The sequence below is a fragment of the Leptonychotes weddellii genome, chromosome 3, assembly GCF_054177405.1.
Source record: "Leptonychotes weddellii isolate Sample4059 chromosome 3, ASM5417740v2, whole genome shotgun sequence".
NCBI classification, from domain to species: domain Eukaryota; kingdom Metazoa; phylum Chordata; class Mammalia; order Carnivora; family Phocidae; genus Leptonychotes; species Leptonychotes weddellii.
The window spans coordinates 70,935,923-70,953,295 of NC_138371.1; the positions used below are offsets into that span (position 1 = coordinate 70,935,923).

Here is a 17,373-nt window from a genome sequence, read left to right on the forward strand (position 1 = left end):
TTGTCAGAACAACCTAACATTTCCAGCTTTTATTCTCAAATGGTCACCTCATTCTATTAAAAACCTGCCTCAGTGTCCCCACAGAGTCCTCATATTGAAGTCCTCATGGGAACCCTGCCCACTTACTCCAATAAACAAGTTCCCTGGAATGCACTTCACACTACCCAAAATCCAACAAGGAAGCCTCTCCTTTGGCTTCTGTAGCCCCACCTGGACCAGAGTTAGACAGTTCTCCTACGTTACTTTAACCACTGAGACGCACTAGAAGCTCAGGTCAACTTTCTATATATGCAGTGACCTACGAAAGGACTAAGAGACATCATCGGAACGCTGTTACTACAGAAAGCCTTTGGGATTTAAGCTCCTAGTAAATGTTTACTTTGCCTCCAGAATTAGCCAAAGAACCGGACTTTCAGTTGACCATGGGTAGGTGTGGACAGAGCCTCATTGCAGAAATGCCCATATAGACTCCTACAAATCTACAGCAGACACACGTCCCACTTTAAAGGAGCTCCCAGGATTGAGCAGTGATGTTTAGTTTCACTTATCACAAGCAAATTACACCAACAAGTAGAGGAAGGTGCAAAGGATAAGGAAACAGCAAACCTATGGGGCATCTGGGTGGCGCAGTCGGTTGAGTGGCCCACTCTTGGTTTTGGCTAGGGTTATGATCTCAGGGTGGTGAGATCAAGCCCCATGTTGGGCTCCACGCTCAGCGCAGAGTCTGCTTGAGTTTCTCTCTCCATCTGCTCTTTTGCTCTCTCCAAAATACATAAATTTTAAAAATCTAAAAATAAAGAAACAGCAAACCTCTACTTCCAGGTTGCACTGAGCTGCTTCTCTCTTCCGCCTCCTCTTCCATCTCCACTTTCTCCCGAACATACCATTTAGCTCTTCTTTCTTTCACTCAGCAGACTTTCAATAAGTACTGCTTATGTTTCAGGTACTAAGCTCGGTATTGGGGCTACACAAACAAATGAGGCAAGGCCCAGGCCCTCAGTTACTACTAGAGTAACTCACTCGAGTCGGGGGGACATATTTAAATACTTCTAAAACAAAGTGACAGACTAACCATATGAAAGTATAAGAAGGTTGATGAATTGTATTCAACTCAATTGTCTTTCCTAGGCTACACCATGATGAAGTATCATTTGGGACCCTCCATCTTTACGTCTTTAGAGAAAGACATCATGTTCACAATGCAACAATTTGCTCAATATAAAAACAGCATATAGAAAATCTGTTAAGTCATTAGCACAAATAAAATGTTTGTTCACCAGTCATCCCAATGTATTATTTTATATTCATCTTGTTCCAAAAGATAACTGGTGAAAGTTTAGGACTTCTTACAAGATTGTTTTTAAGTGAGGAAATCCGTGTGGAGGGAAAATGTGGCCAGGAATCATGAGACGAAGCCATGGATGAGGCCAGGAAAAAAAACATGTGCCCCTAAGGTGCTGTGTACTTGGTAAGGGCAGACCACAGATGTGGCTCTGAGCAGTCTGGCAGCAAAGGAAAAAAAAGGAGAAACATGACCAGTTCTGTGATTCATATCATTCACACGACAATTCTTCACTGGAACTAAAACCTGAAATAAACTCTCCAGAAGTCCTCCAATATTCTTGCTCATATACTTCCTTGGGAATTAAATTTCTGTAATAGTCCCATTTCACTTTGTGCACCTTGAGCACTCTGCCTATACTATATATCTTATGATAATAATGTATCTGCACTATTTGCTTAATAAGAAATAAAATTAATATTTGGATTCCATATAGCATTTGGGCACAAAGCATCAGGATCAGGGAGTGTCTTATTGTCAGATATCAATGACAACCCACCACAGTCATTGTTTTAAGACTTCACAAATAAGACACAAGGCCTGCCTTGGTATTTTCTGGATTGAAAATCAATAGCTATGGCTTGGGCCACCTGTGTGGTTCAGTTGGTTAAGCGTCCACCTTTGGCTCAGGTCATGATCCCGGGGTCCTGGCACCAAGCCCCACATCGGGATCCCTGCTCAGTGGAGAGTTTGCTTCTTCCTCTGCCTCTGCCCCTCTCCCCGATTTGTGCTCTCATGCTCTCTCACAAATAAATAAAATCTTTAAAAAAAAAAAGGAAGAAAGAAAGAAAGAAAATCTATAGCTATGGCTTTTCCTGACAGCATCATACAACATGCATTCAAACCATCAACTGTATTTAAGTAAAATATGATGACAGATTCAATACAGTAAATTTCCTTGAATCTTTTGAAGACAAATTAATGATAAAGTAATGGCACCAATATTTCATATCTGGTAGCCATCTGTATGTCTCCTTTGGAGAAGTGTCTGTTCATGTCTTCTGCCCATTTCTTGACTGGATTGTTTTTTGGGTGTTGAGTTTGATAAGTTCTTTATAGATCTTGGGTACCAGCCCTTTATCGGTAATATCATTTGCAAATACCTTCTCCCATTCTGTGGGCTAACTGAACATAATAATAAAGATAAAAAATAAAAAATTAATATTTAATATCTGGGCCCTTAAGGAGCAGCAGAAGCAGCCACACCATTTATGAAGCTCCTACTACGTGCCAAATGTTAGTCCATGAACTTTACATGGTATTGCCTCCAAACCTCAAAATAATTTTAAAATGTTAGTTGTGTCTTTTTTTTTTTTTTTTTAAGTAGGCTCCACACCCAATGTGGGGCTTGAACTCAGGACCCTGATACTGACTGAGCCGGCCAGATACCCCTTTAAAAAAAAGTTAATATTAACTACATTTTACAGCTGAAGAAAAAAATGAAGATTATGTAGCAAATATTTTATTTTTTAATTTTATATTGTAAATTTTCAAAAATACACAAAAGTTGAGAGTATACTATAATAGACCCCAACATTATCCCACTGGTAAGATTCAACAATCATCAAGATTTTCCACATCTCCTTTATCTATCCCTTTTTCTGTTTTCTTTTGATGAAGACAGCCATAGTCCAGTCATATTCTATCCCTATGTCAGTACACATTGCTTTAAAAATAAAGATACTATGTCTTGGCTAATTGAACATAAAAAAATAACAATAAAATAAATTTTTTTAAAAAGACAGATTCTTATACAACTACAATGCCAAAATCAAACCTAACCAAGTCAATAATTTCTTAGAACCATCCACTAATTTCTTTGGAGGAATTTCTCCAATTTTCTAAAAAAAAAGTATTTTTTTTTAAAGATTTTATTTATTTATTTGAGAGAGAATGAGAGAGAGCACATGAGAGGGGGAGGATCAGAGGGAGAAGCAGACTCCCCGCTGAGCAGGGAGTCCGATGCGGGACTCGATCCCGGGACTCCAGGATCATGACCTGAGCCGAAGGCAGTCTCTTAACCAACTGAGCCACCCAGGCGCCCTAAAAAAAAGTATTTTTATAGTTTGTTCATATTGGAATCCAAAAAGATCCACACAAACATTGTTATCTCTCTTAAATTCTCCTCCCCTCTTTTCAACCTATCTCTGGTTGTTGCAAAAGCAATTTTGGGGATATAATTCCTATGCCATGAAATTCACACTCTGAAAGAGGTATACAATTTTATTCTATTCACAAGGCTATGCAACCATCACCACTCTCTAATTCCTACCACTAAGTTCTTTGGTGTAATTTCCATCACACCAAAACAAAGCCAAACCAAACACCATGCACACTCATTAGCAGTCACTCCTCCCCCCCCCCAGTTCACAGCAACCACTAATCTACTTTCTTTATGGATTTTTCTGTTTGGGATATTTCATATAATTAGAATTTTAAAAGCAAATATACTTTGAGGAACTATCAGGTTAGGTACCATAGATAGATAGAGATTAGGTACCAAATATATGACAAGGTCCACGTAGATAACAAGATAAACATTCCATCAATAAGCACCAATACATTACACTTACCGTATGAATAGTACACTATGAATGCTTTCAGCTCATGTTTTTTTTTTTTTTTTTACCTTTCCCCTCACAAATACACACAGATGAGAAATGGTATTTATGTGTGTGAAACACCAATGGGTCTCCCATATGCGACATATGCTGGCTACAGTTCTCGAACTGACCACTGACTCATCAAACATGGCAGGTCACCATAGTGAGAATGCGGGCAGGTGGGGCTCCATGCCTACATTATAGCTCCCGGCCTCCTCTCCCTCTCAGGAAAGCCTATCCAATCACAAGCCAGAGAAAGAGAGACAGACTGTATTTTCTCCTTATTTCTGGTCACTCATTAACACACTTGAGCACTGTGTGAGGAAGAGAGCAGAGAGCAGTGCGTAAGCAGACAGCCCCCGGCATGTGCATGTTTTCCACCATCAGACTATGTAGGCCACCTGACCAGTGGACAACTCTGTCACAGCTCTGTCACCTTCAGCAATGACTTTCTCCATCTGTCCAATGGGGCTACAAACACAAAGGACTGCTTTAAAAATTCAACACAAAGCTCTTATTAAGAAAAATCTACTTAGTGGGCGCCTGGGTGGCTCAGACGGTTAAGCGTCTGCTTTCGGCTCAGGTCATGATCCCGGAGTCCTGGGATGGAGTCCCACATCCGGCTCTGAGCAGGGAGCCTGCTTCTCCCTCTGCCTCTGCCTGTCTCTCTCTCCCCCTGTCTCTCATGAATAAATAAATAAAATCTTTTAGAAAAAAAGAAAAATCTACTTAGTAAATGCTGGCCACTGGCAATAATAATTATTTGTCACTCTTATTAACAAATCACCCAGAACATCTCTGAACTGAGGGCACTCCAGCCTGGAGCTTTCGGCATGTGTTAAAGTAACGCCCCGAAAGGAATAGATACAGTGGCTAAATTCTCCATGTCGTGGCACATTAACATTTAAGGGCAATAATAAGCTGAACTCGGGATCTGAAAATGAGGAACATAATTAGCTAATTTGCTCCCCTCCCAGCCCCAAGATCCTCTAGACCCACCATCAACCCTATGAAGCCCCTGTTGGGCTGAGGGAAGAGTCCAGCTGGTAGAAATCCTCCATCAGCAGCAATCTGCCTTCTCTGGCTACTAGAGAGGCAAAAATTAACTCGGGGCACCTGGGGGGCTCAGTCGGTTAAGCGTCTGCCTTCGGCTCAGGTCATGATCCCAGGGTCCTGGGATCGAGTCCTGCATCGGGCTCCCTGCTCATCGCGGAGTCCGCTCCCCCCTCTACCCTTCACCCCACTCGTGCTCTCGCTCACTCAATCGCTCTCAAATAAATCAAATCTTAAAAAATTTTTTTTTTTTAAATTAACAATTCAATAAAGCTAGAAAGGAGCAGAGCAGCCTGATGGCCTATAAATCCCACAGGTCTGAGGGAGGTTCAGCTCTTCCTCACAGGGCTAACAAAATGGCTACTGAAGCTGCTTTCGTCTGTGTTACTGTCATAACCTGTCATACTAGAATTTTCACACCCGTTGGACCTCCCTCATTTGTGCGATTACCTTTCCTTTATATTAACTATCCCTATCATCTCTGTTCATCATCATTGTAAAATCATTTTCCTCACAGTAATAGGTTTAGACAACACTCATGAAAAATTAACTCTCAAGGAAGGAGAGTCTAGGTGTCAGCAAGATTTTTACGCTTTTGCATCATGGTCACATAAGCAATAAGCTTCCTCTTCAGTTTCTATCTACTCCTGATACTCAAATATAGCATGAGAAAGAGGGGAGGATTTTTACCATCATTTCATTACTGTTTGAGTTCAGGAGCTAAGGAGAAACCACACACAATGAACGCTTTAGAAGCTCCGTGTCAACTGCAGGCATGAATTTCTTAGGGTAATAGCTCTACCTGTGGGCAATAAAAAACCCCTCTGCTTCTCTGATACATGCTGTCCCCACAGGAAAAACCTGTGGGAGCTGTCTTAGGAGGAATTAGAACACTCACCAGAAATGTTCAGAGTGGTGGGAGGTGGGGGAGACACAGGCACCCTGAAGCTCATGGCCCAACATAAAAAGCTAACATACAGAGCCTGGTAGCCACAGACTGACCCTAGGAATACAGCAACTAGCCCACACCAACCTGCAACAAAGTGCCAAAGAAATTACTATCAATACAATGGAATACTCCATACCATTTGAAAGAATAGGGTAGAAATGATGAATGTACCAAGACACAGAACAGAGGGTGTGTACATCCACATATTTTGGGTTTCTAAGACAAAACTTTTAAGACAAAAACATTTCAAAAGCTGAAAGGAAATACTTCAAAGTCTTACCAGTGGACCTCTAAGGTAAAGAATTAGAAGAGCAGACAGAAACAAAATGTGGAATTTCACTTTTATTTTATATCTCTCTGAAGAATCTGAGTTATGAGTTAATGATAAAATGAAAACACCTGAAGAATTGCTAAAATCTGAAATAATTTATCAGCCCAAGTGATGTTTCTTTATAAACAATCCACCTTCTTGAATGAATATACAACAATATACATGAATAGGAAAGCCAATTAAACTAGAGGACCTGCATTATTCAAGCAGCATAAACTGCTATATAAAACAGAAAAACGGGCGCCTGGGTGGCTCAGTTGGCTAAGCGTCCGACTCTTGATTACAGCTCAGGTCATGATCTCAGAGTCATGGGATCGAGCCCCACGTCAGGCTCCACACCAGGCATGGAACCTGCTTAGGATTCTTTCTCTCCCCCCTCTCCTCCCTCTACCCTTCCCTCCCCCCACAAACTCACGCTGTCTCAAAACAAAACAAAAAAACAAAACAAAAACAAAACAGATCTGAATTTGGTTTGCCCACCTGACCAGATTTCCCAGAAAATCTAATAACTAAATGCTTAAAAATAAAGGAGAGAATTAAAATAATGCACAAATAAAAGAAGTCACTTTCTAGCTTTACCTTTTGTACTAAGAAACAGGAAGGCCCAAAACAGAAATCCATGCACAGGTATCCTGGAAAAAGTCTACTATTATTTAGGGAGGAAATCTGATTCTCTTCTTTCATTATTTTTTGATGAAAGCATCACTGTGTCTTACCTGATCGCAAATCAGTTCCCACTTTTTCTCATTATCATATTGCCGCAGTAACCTGGCTTTGTCCGGGGGTAGGTTCATAGCATTCTGTAAAAAGAAAAGGAAAGACATATGTCACATTCCACAACAGGCTGCTAATGGGGAGTTAACTCACAGGCAGACCAAAGAATACTACAGTGGTTCTTTTAGACTTCTTTGCAATTCCTGGCATCTAATTAAACCGAAATGCCCTAGAGAAGTCATTTAAACATTACATCAGTTTAACAGGACTAGAGAAGCTCTGAAGTCTTATGCTGGGACATCTGAGGTGGTCTGCTTTGAACTATCAGACTTGCATTTCACCAAAGGTAATGCATTATTTCTTCATTTAAGAGCAGGTTCCCATTCTACTCAGTAGTTGAAAGCATATAACCCCAATTTCTTTTTAAAGCATTACTGCCCCACCAGACACAGAAAACACCAAACGAAAACTCAATGACCAGAACCTTTGATAGACAACATCAATGTTTACTTTGATAAGTAATTTTAAGTAAAAGAGCACTGGGTGTTATATACAAACAATGAATCATAGAACCCTACATCAAAAACTAATTAAGTAATGTATGGTGATTAACATAATAAAACAAAAGGGGGGAAAAAGCACCTTGCAAAATTAAAAATTTTTAAATTTTTAAAAAAATGAAAAAAGTGCAAGTGGTTTTTGTCACCTCTGTGAGATGAAAACCACTCCTTTGGGAAATATGTTAACATTAGCAACCGTAATTCTCCATTTAGCTATATTGTTTATGATGGTGGTTTGCAGGGAGAAATGGACCATGAGCTCAAGGAGACATCTAGACATCAGAACTCATATAAACCTCCCTCTGTCAACACAGCACACCTTCCGTAGTATTGGTTGTGGATTTGCGCCCAGGTACATTCACATGTTTTTAGTCCCATGTCCCAAATGAAGAATTATATATACTTCTTCAAGATACTTGGCTTTGGTCTGAGGTGAGATCTTTGGCCACAGAACAGGGCAGAGTGAGAGAGTCCCAGAAGGAATTCATGTCCGTTCCCTTGGCCTCCCTAAAGTTTCCATGCTCTAAACTGAGCTAAGGAGTCAATGTCTATTAATTGCTCTATCACCTCGTATCAATGCTCTAAATCATAGCTATCCCTAAATACACAATACAGATCCTTGCCTGGGTCGATATTTCGGTAGACAAATCCAAAGGTCTTCAAATTTTAATGCTAGAGCCCCTAGCTCTCTGAAAGAGACAACCTACAGAGAAGCAATCCAACTTGCCAGTTACTGTCTCTTATCATGCAGTGAAATAAATTTAATAGAGGCCAGAATGGGTGAGCTATTCTAACTTAATGGCAGAGAGCTAACCTTTGATAATTTTGATAGCTGTAACTCAAGCATTTTCCTTTAAACTCAATTTAGCATCCAGAGTAGTATGCCTGAGGATGTGGTAGTCACAGACCACCTACAAATTTGAACCCAAACCATTTGAATCTAACAACCTGCCTTCAGAATATTAAAATTCTTAATTGCCCCCAAAGCTGATAATATAAGCAGAAGAGCTTTGGAGTCCAGAGTTTTCAATGATATTGCCAAGGCTTCTCCCCAGAAATATCTAAAATGGGGGAAATGTTTTCATACCACTTATATCCACAGAATATTTTCTTGAACTAGAAAGAAAAATAACTACTTGCATTTATCTGTAATTACAATTTTACAATGTTAAACCACCACCCCTGGGATAAGGCAAAGGAGAATTCCACGTCTCTTTCTGAGGGAAACCAATGTTGTTGACCGTTAAATAACCAGTCCATCATTGCTTATTTGTACCCTAGAGATGGATTATTTCCCCCTAAACTGATTTTGACCTCCATGTTAATGCTCTTGGGTGTGATTATGCATTAAATAAAAACAGTGAGATTATGAGGTAAGTTAAATGAGTTTTTCTGAGTCCTTATTAATTTCTTGAGATATAAAGGGGATAAGAAAAAAGAATGCCTGAACTCTTCCAAGGTGTCAAGCACTGTATGAAGCACTTCACATAATCTCATGTAAATCTTTGTAACAAGCTCATGAGATGTAATTTTCCTCGATTTATATATGGGAAAGGAGACCTGGGAGACCCTGGTTAACTGGCTCAAAGTTCGACAGCTTTCCAGGAGAACACAATCTAAACTTAGTCTGTTAGGCTCCCCAAAACAGACACTAAAAATGCCATTTTTTTTTTTTTTTAGCAAGGCAAAATGACAGTAACTAACTTTTTGTGAGTATCTACTAGACACTCATGTGGAATCAGTTTGCAAACACTGCTACAGGAGGTAGATGCTGGCCCTATTATTGCCTTTCCATCTAGACCAAATTTTATTTTTAAGAAGTGGTCTTTCATTCCACAAATGTTTGTGAAGCACCAGCCTTGCACAAGCTCTGTTCTATACAGCACAGTGGGGAACCAAAGAGCTATGGTTCCAACCCAGCATCATATCAAGGTGGGGCAGATACAAATGAAAAGAACTCATCTTCAACTCTTATAAGTCTTGATAGAGATTATCAGAAGGCAACTTTAGAATGGACAATCTAGAAAGACCCTTTAGGAAAAATTAACAATTAAGAAGAACACCAATGAGAAGGACTGAGCCAGGTCAAGAGCGGACAACGGCGTACTGAGGAAAGGAAACAGCAAAAAGATGCTAAGTCAGGAAAGAGCTTGGCACAGCAAAAAGCCGAAAGACAGTTATTGTGGGCAGAGAGAAAGTAAAAGAGAGGGAATGAGGGAAAGATAAAGCTGGAGAGCTAAGTTAAGGTTATATCATGCCCAGCCATGTAGGCCAGGGTAAATACCTTTTATTTTCCCTACTGCACAACAGCAAGCCATTGAAGGCTTTGTCAGCATGAGATGACAAAATCAAGTTACATTTCACAAAAACTACCCTGGGTATACGTGGAGATCTGATTAGAAACAGCCAAAGTGGAAGCAGCGAGGCCAATGGTTCAAATGAATGATGGTGGCTTGGACAAGGCCAACGGCACATCAAATGAAGTAAGGTGGATAGATGTCAAAAATACTAACGGAAACTGTCAGGTTAGATTTAAGGACTGAGGGATGACATCACAGACGAATGTTTCTATGCTTCTACCCTGAGTCACTAGATAAATGGTTATCCATTTAATGAAAGATCTGGAGGAGGTGGTGAAGAATAAGGTTTCCAAGTGAACTCTTTTCAGGTCCGAGATAGCTCTGAGACATCCTGAAGAACAGCGAAGTAGGCCGAGAAAAAGGTCTGCATCCTTCTGAATACGAAGAGTCTTAAGAAGTGTTTTTGAGCTTGCTGACTAGTTACAGTCTGAAGAAGATACTCAGCGTCAACACGTCAAAACTAATACTGCACTTGGTAATCATTCGCCATGCATCTGCAATAACCCTTTCCACAGGTCAAGCCTCAGAGCTGCCCAGGCATACACTGCACATCTTAATAATTCTACAGGGACTCTATTTAAAAGCAGACACTCCACAGAGGCTAGCTAGAGTCCAGGGATGTTGTGATTAACTCATAATAACTGCCCTTAAAACTTTTTTTAGAATGAACTCATTCCTTTTTTATTACATAGGGCAGGACTCTGGAGTCCTAGCTAAAGGTCTCTGCAGGTAATTCATTAAGAGTCCAAGCTATTTTCTGAGGAAAACACTGGCTCTATCTCCAAGTCCCATTGCTGCCTATAAAAATGGACTGCTCTTCTACTGGACTGAAATGTAAATCAACCTCCAAGTCTTTCTCACACAGTGACAACTCTACCTCATCCGTTCTTTGTGGTATCTGTGACATAAAGCTCTCCTCTCCTTCTTTTCATCCATCAATCCATCCAGTATTTACTGGACTTTGACCATGGGCCAGAATATTTGCACTATAGGAATAGAATTTAATCATGAAGTTCCTGCACTCAAGTGCATGCCAAACATCCACTGAAGACATAGGATATTTGAGTTGAAAAGTTTAGTGGATGTTAGTGATTTATTTCTAGACTATACAAGTTCCTACCTAAAATAAATTAGAGCATCCAAGAGCATTCTTGTTTCTTTCCTTCCTTTCAACCAGGCAAACTTAAGAATCAGCTCAAATATCATGTATCATAAGAACCCTCCTCCAGGGGCGCCTGGGTGGCTCAGTCGTTAAGCGTACCCTCCAACTATTTCTAGAAGACATACCCTCTCGGGCTCCAGTGGAATGATATACTTGTCTCCATTATAGCAACTTGCACAGTAAACCTGTTTGCCCACCTAAATTCCCCACTGGACTAAGTACTTCAAGGACAATTTCTTCCATTAAACCCAATGTCTAGCACAGTATATGGCAAATAGTTAACACTATGCAGGTTGCTGAATAAAAGATAAGCAAACTAATTCAGTAATATTATTCAGTCTGAAAATATCTTCATTGATTCAGGGTTTAGGCTTCAGCTATTAACAAAGTCTATACACTAACAAGTGCTTTTGTTTATTATAAAACCCCAGTGATAATGTCTATTAATCATTAGTAATTATCTTCCAAACAAGAATTCATGAGGAAAAAAATCTTCAAGGTCAACGCTAGCAACAATTCCCTAAAAACAAAAACGATGTCTTAGGCATTCTTCTGCCACACATAATAAAACTCGGAACCAGAACTTCATTTTGTTTTGTTCTTACTGCCAGTAAATTCAGATCAGTATCAACTATAACAATTAATCTACCCCAAGTTGTAGTTACATTTATGGTCTATATTCTGGTTTTCTGCTTAACTCTACTATTTTATATTGTTTTTAAATGGGCTTTGCACCTTAAAGCTTTTTGAAAAATCAGAGGTAAATAATGGAATATCCAAGTTTCTGGAGATATTAATTATGGTTAAAAAGAATCAATGATGGTCTATACATCTGAAGTTATACTGACAGAATATTATACCAACACAGAGCAGAATGAAGGAACCAAATAAAACCCATGTCCTAGGAATACAACTTTCTGACATCAGCTCTTAGCCTAGGTTCACAGGAGCAATGAAAATTGCAGGATATCCTTGAGCCTCATGTTGAGAAACCCACAGTGATATGCAGACGCACAGTAGTGAAAGTGAGCTCTATTAAATACACCTTATGTAACCATAATACATCTTTGTTCTCATAATCTCTAAATTAAAACTTCCAAGTATTAAGTCACCAGATTCAACAACAGGAACTCTTTTATTTCATAACCACCTACATAGAAAAAAAGAAAAGACATGGACTTCACAAGCAGGGTCACTTATGGAAGCAAGGAAAAGCATGTCACAAGAGAAACAGCTCAGACAATCTTCTAGAGTTCTTAACTGATAAAGGCACAGAAGTTTCATGGGAACTCAAAAAGAAGGAGCCATTACTTTTTTTAATTTGCAGTAAACACACACACACACAATAAAATTTGCCCTTCCAGCCACATGTTTAAATGCACAGTTCAGGAATGTTAACTATATTTAGTGTTGACCTCTAAAACTCTCATCTTACAATACTGAAACTCAATACCCAAACAACAACTCCTCATTTCCCCCTCCCCAGAGTCATTACCTTTTGCTACAAAAAGGAAATGGGATGGATTACAATAGATGATTGGGCAGAACAGGGCGGACTGGAATTGAATGAGGCAGTATGGGGCAGGGATATATGAGTTGGGCTCTGGAGTTGGACTAGCTGGATTCCAACCCTGACTCTGCCATTTATTATTGGTCATCATGGGCCACACAACTTGAATCAAAAAGCAAATGAAAATGAACAGAGTCCAGAATTGAAGAAGCCAGTAAATGTAATTTAAAATGGAAGGTCAGAATCAAAGTGAAGGGTCAAAAACAACAAGATGTACCATTTACTGATGGTCTGATATGTCTCAGGCACTTAGGCTCTCTGCATGCATTACCCAATTTAATCTGCTTTATAATCCTGACAAGTAGGTATTATCTTCTCCATTTAACAGAGAAGAAAACTGAAGGACAAGGAGGTTAAGTGACTTCCCTGCATGAGATAGGTGACAAAGCCAGGACTCAAGAGTAGTCTGTATGATCAACCTCTTCCCCTTGACACTTAAGCGATAGTGTTTCTACAACATGACCTGTTTGAGCGAAGCAATCCAAGAATTCTACTTGAATAACCAGAGACCTGATTGTTAGCATGCAAGGTTAAGAGGAAAATCCATGGTATTATTTAAGGTATTAATATTTTTCAGACAAACTACTGGTATTTTTAACACAAGTCTTCAATATCTTTATAAATATGAACTTGAACCACCCCCCCCCCATAAAAAAAAACAAGTTACTGAATCATATCTATAGATAGCCAGGTACTCTTACGCTTAATAAGCTCCAATAAAAACCAAATGAAGGAGATACAAATAGGAGGTAAACTCAGACTTCAATGAAGCACTAGGCAAGAAGAGGAGTACACCAGGGCGCCTGGGTGGCTCAGATGGTTAAACGTCTGCCTTCGGCTCAGGTCATGATCCCGGGGTCCTGGGATCGAGTCCCGCATCGGGCTCCCGGCTCAGCGGGGAGCCTGCTTCTCCCTCTGACCCTCTCCCCTCTCATGCTGTTTCTCTCTCGCTCGCTCTCTAAAAAATAAATAAAATCTTAAAAAAAAAAAAAAAAGAAGAGGAGTACACCAATACAAAACAGAACTGGCTACATAATATCATCAAACCTCAGAGAAGAACCATTACTTTTTGTTGTTTTGTTAAAGGAACTGCTATGGACTGGGCTTGGATGTGTGAGGAGGGCAGTAAAGAATGGCATTTAACAGCATCATATGGTTTTTAATATTTGGGCTTTGGAGATGGGCCACCCGGGTTGCGATCCTAACTGTACTACTCATCAATACTATAATCTTGGGTAAATTACTTAGACTAAGGCCTCAGTTTCCTCACTTGTAAAATGGAAAGGATAGTGGTGATCATGATGAGAAGGGTGAGGATGGTAATAATGATACCTGCTTCACAGAGTCTGAGAAAAATTAAATTGGATAATGTACATGGCACAAAGTAAGTACATGGAAGACACTAGATATGTTAGAGCTTATTCTCATTACTTTAGGTGAAGGGAAAGTGTGAACAGAGGTAAGTACAAATGAAGGAAAAGGCAGAGGACTGTGCACTCTATAGAATAAACCAGGGGGTAAGGAGCGGGTAGTATGAGACCAAGTTAGAAGAGCCAGATCCTGGACACCAGACCACAGAATTTCGAATTTACTTGACAGGCAGTGGGAATTCCTCAGCCAAAGAAATACCTAGGAAAAGCCAGCCTTTGGGGTCCTCAAATGGCACAGGATAAAGGGCTTCTCCTCTGTTCATCACCTGATACTAAGTAAGGTACCCATTCTCCCATGGGTTTACTTTAAAATTCCGACATCTTAGGGTGGCAGAGGGTGGCTGCAAATTCAATCCATGGCCCACCCTTCTGCTCAACTGACCTCCAAACCATTTCCTTCTAGTTCCAAGCAACTACCTGACAGCCTGAGTTTCAATACCCTCCTAGCCCAGAGGATGCTGCTAAAATATATTCAGCTTGTTTTCTGGCACGGGACTCAGGCAGTCAGCCAAACAGGCTCCACAACGAATCCTCAGTCAGACATCTTTCACTGCCACTTTATTTTTATTTAATCACTGAGAGTATTAATATCATTCGCTGTAGCCAGTAAAGCCTACAACAGGAGAAATCAGCCTGCTCCCTGTTCTAGTTACATCTTCAAAACGAAATCTGACTGGAAAGCTGTCCTTTCTGGGGAACCGTGACAATTAGACCTACCTCTAACCTCCCATTCACAATTTTAGTTACACCTGTTTTCTTGGAAGATATAAGGATTGAACTAAATACAAATGACTCTTGCACAACATTTTATAATCAAAAAGCACAGAGCCAGAAGAGAAGCTGGTGAGATTTTAGTCCTATTCTGTCTTTTATAGGTGACCAAACAGACTCAAAAAAACTGAAGGCAAGGTCCACATTCATCATCATAAGTAGTTATTACCAGTACTAGAACCAAGAATCCAGGCCAAGGTGACTATTACTCTTTTTCCATTATCATGAAAGGAAGCCCACTTATATCTATGGGGTGAGTGAGTGAGTGAGTGAGAGAGAGAGAGAGAATATCAGTGAACAGACGTACATGTGTTTTTGAGAAAAGCACATCAGATAATGCATGTATTTAGCAGAAAATTCTGCACACAGTCATGATTTAATACATGTTAGATACTGTTATTATCATCAACATTGTAAGGAATACAATTGCAATACTGGAATTAATAATGCTTGAAGGTCTATTAGGCTCTTCTACTTTAGTGAGCTTCCATTGTTTCCCGACTGTACAGGTTTTCTCATATCATAGTAAGTACCAGCACTAGCCATTGTCTGCATCACTCCTCCTTGACTTGGGGTTTGTAATCATAGAACAACTCATTTTATTTGTGAAATTATGAATCTCTAGAAGATTACCTGTCTTTACCAGTAAACACCAATTAAAACAAAAAACTTCCCAAATTCTCATGTAAATTATCTACTCCTTTAAATGAGTCACACTTTCACTGCCCTTTGCAAATGGCAATAACCAAGTGTTGACTCTGTGTGTGTGTGTATTTTATATTTAAATTCTAGGGCCATTATCGTCAATATGGGTAAGGCAAGGTCGGAGAACCCATCTTATCTACAGAATAGAAGGGCGTAACTATAGCAGTCCAGGCCAAGTTTACCTGTAGCCCATCTATCTACTACTCCCCAGATCACTAGGTTTAAGTGATTCTACACCCAATAGATGACAAAAATCGCACATCCCTCCTCAGGCCATCATGCCAACTCCTGAAATACAGATTCTAGTCATACTCAAACCTGAAGGGAATAATGGAAAGAAATACTCAACTTCTTTCAAATATCCTATCTGATTGTCATTAGAAGCCTGATGCCTGATTCCTGGACATATTCTCGAATTCAAATGATTCTTTATCAATTGTACGCCAACTAGTGTGCCAAGAGCTTTGTCTACCTGCACACGCTTGTGTACTGGGATGGGGGAGTTACGAAACACTTAAGATGCTAAAAAACTATTTCGTGGGCAGCCACTTGACAACGTAAAGGCAAATGTGTTCAAGGGCTGGGCTTGCTGGCACAGACCAAAATGAATCAAACTCCAGAGAAAGGGTTCTTATTCCACTGATAAATATCAACTTTCCATGACACAGGATTGTTTAGAGTAAAAACATTTTGAGAATTGGAAATATCAAACTCTAATTATAACACATTCGATAGCCAGATTCCAACACAATCAAGCCCTAAAAATATGATCTCTATCACCTGCTGACCTGAAACAAGCCTATTTTTTCACCTTGCCCAATTCCCCTGAAGCCCTGGCTTCATTCTCTCCCAACACATCCCCAGCAACATGCCTTAACTTCCCTTTTTAGATCATTAGGGTCATTGTTTGTCTCCCTCTCCCCTTCCCAATTGCTCTGAAAAAGACTACTGAACCTGGTTCCATATTCATGGTAAGCCCTTACATCAAAGTCAGAAAATAATTCAAGTTTATGCTCAACTAACATCACATCTTCTGAGACAACAGGTGAAAAATTATGCTTTCTGCCACAACCGAGACCAAAAATTACAGCCTGAAATACACAGTTCCTCATGTGTAAATAGCTGTGACTTCTAGGGCAGACTCATGTTCACAGACAGGATAATGGCTCCCAAAGATGTCCTCATGCTAATCCCAAGAACCTGTGAATGTTTCCTTATGTATTAAGATGTTATCTGCAAATGTGACTGGGTTAACAACGTTGAGATTGCAAGATTATCCTGCACCACCCTAGATCAACCAATGTAATCACAAGAGCCTTTCAAGCAGAAGAATTTTAAAAATGGAAAATATTTGTTGTTGATGATGTAGAGAAACTGGAATCCTTGTACATTGCTCTTGGAAATATAAAATACAGCCACTGTGGAAAACACTGTGGTAACTCTCGAAAAATTTAAACACAGAATTAGCAGCTGATCCCGCAAGTTATGTATACAAAAGAATCAAAAACAGAATCACCAGATACCTGTACACCAGTATTTATGACAGCATCATTCATAACAGCCAAAAGCAGAAACAACCCAAGTGTCCACTGAAATGTGAATGGATAAACAAAATTTGTTATATACATACAACAGAATATTATTCATCCATAAAAAAGAATGAATCTCTGATTCATACTACAACATGGGTGAACCCTGAAAATGTTTGGGTGAAAGAAGTCAGTCACTAAAGGGTAAATATTATCTGATTCTACCAATATGAAATATTTAGAAAAGGCTAACTCATAGAAACAACAACAAAAAAATAGGTGACAGGGGCGCCT

General features: G+C 39.7%; 1 protein-coding gene across 8 annotated transcripts in view; it reads right to left on the reverse strand.

Moving 5' to 3' along the window:
* Nucleotides 1–17,373, reverse strand: part of FMNL2 (formin like 2) — a 307,029-nt gene that overhangs the window by 124,218 nt on the left and 165,438 nt on the right. For all 8 annotated transcript variants that reach the window (XM_081814428.1, XM_081814431.1, XM_081814429.1 and 5 more), the window contains one exon: nt 6,995–7,078. In XM_081814428.1, coding sequence (XP_081670554.1) covers nt 6,995–7,078 — 84 coding nt within the window. The remainder of the gene's footprint in view (nt 1–6,994; nt 7,079–17,373) is intronic.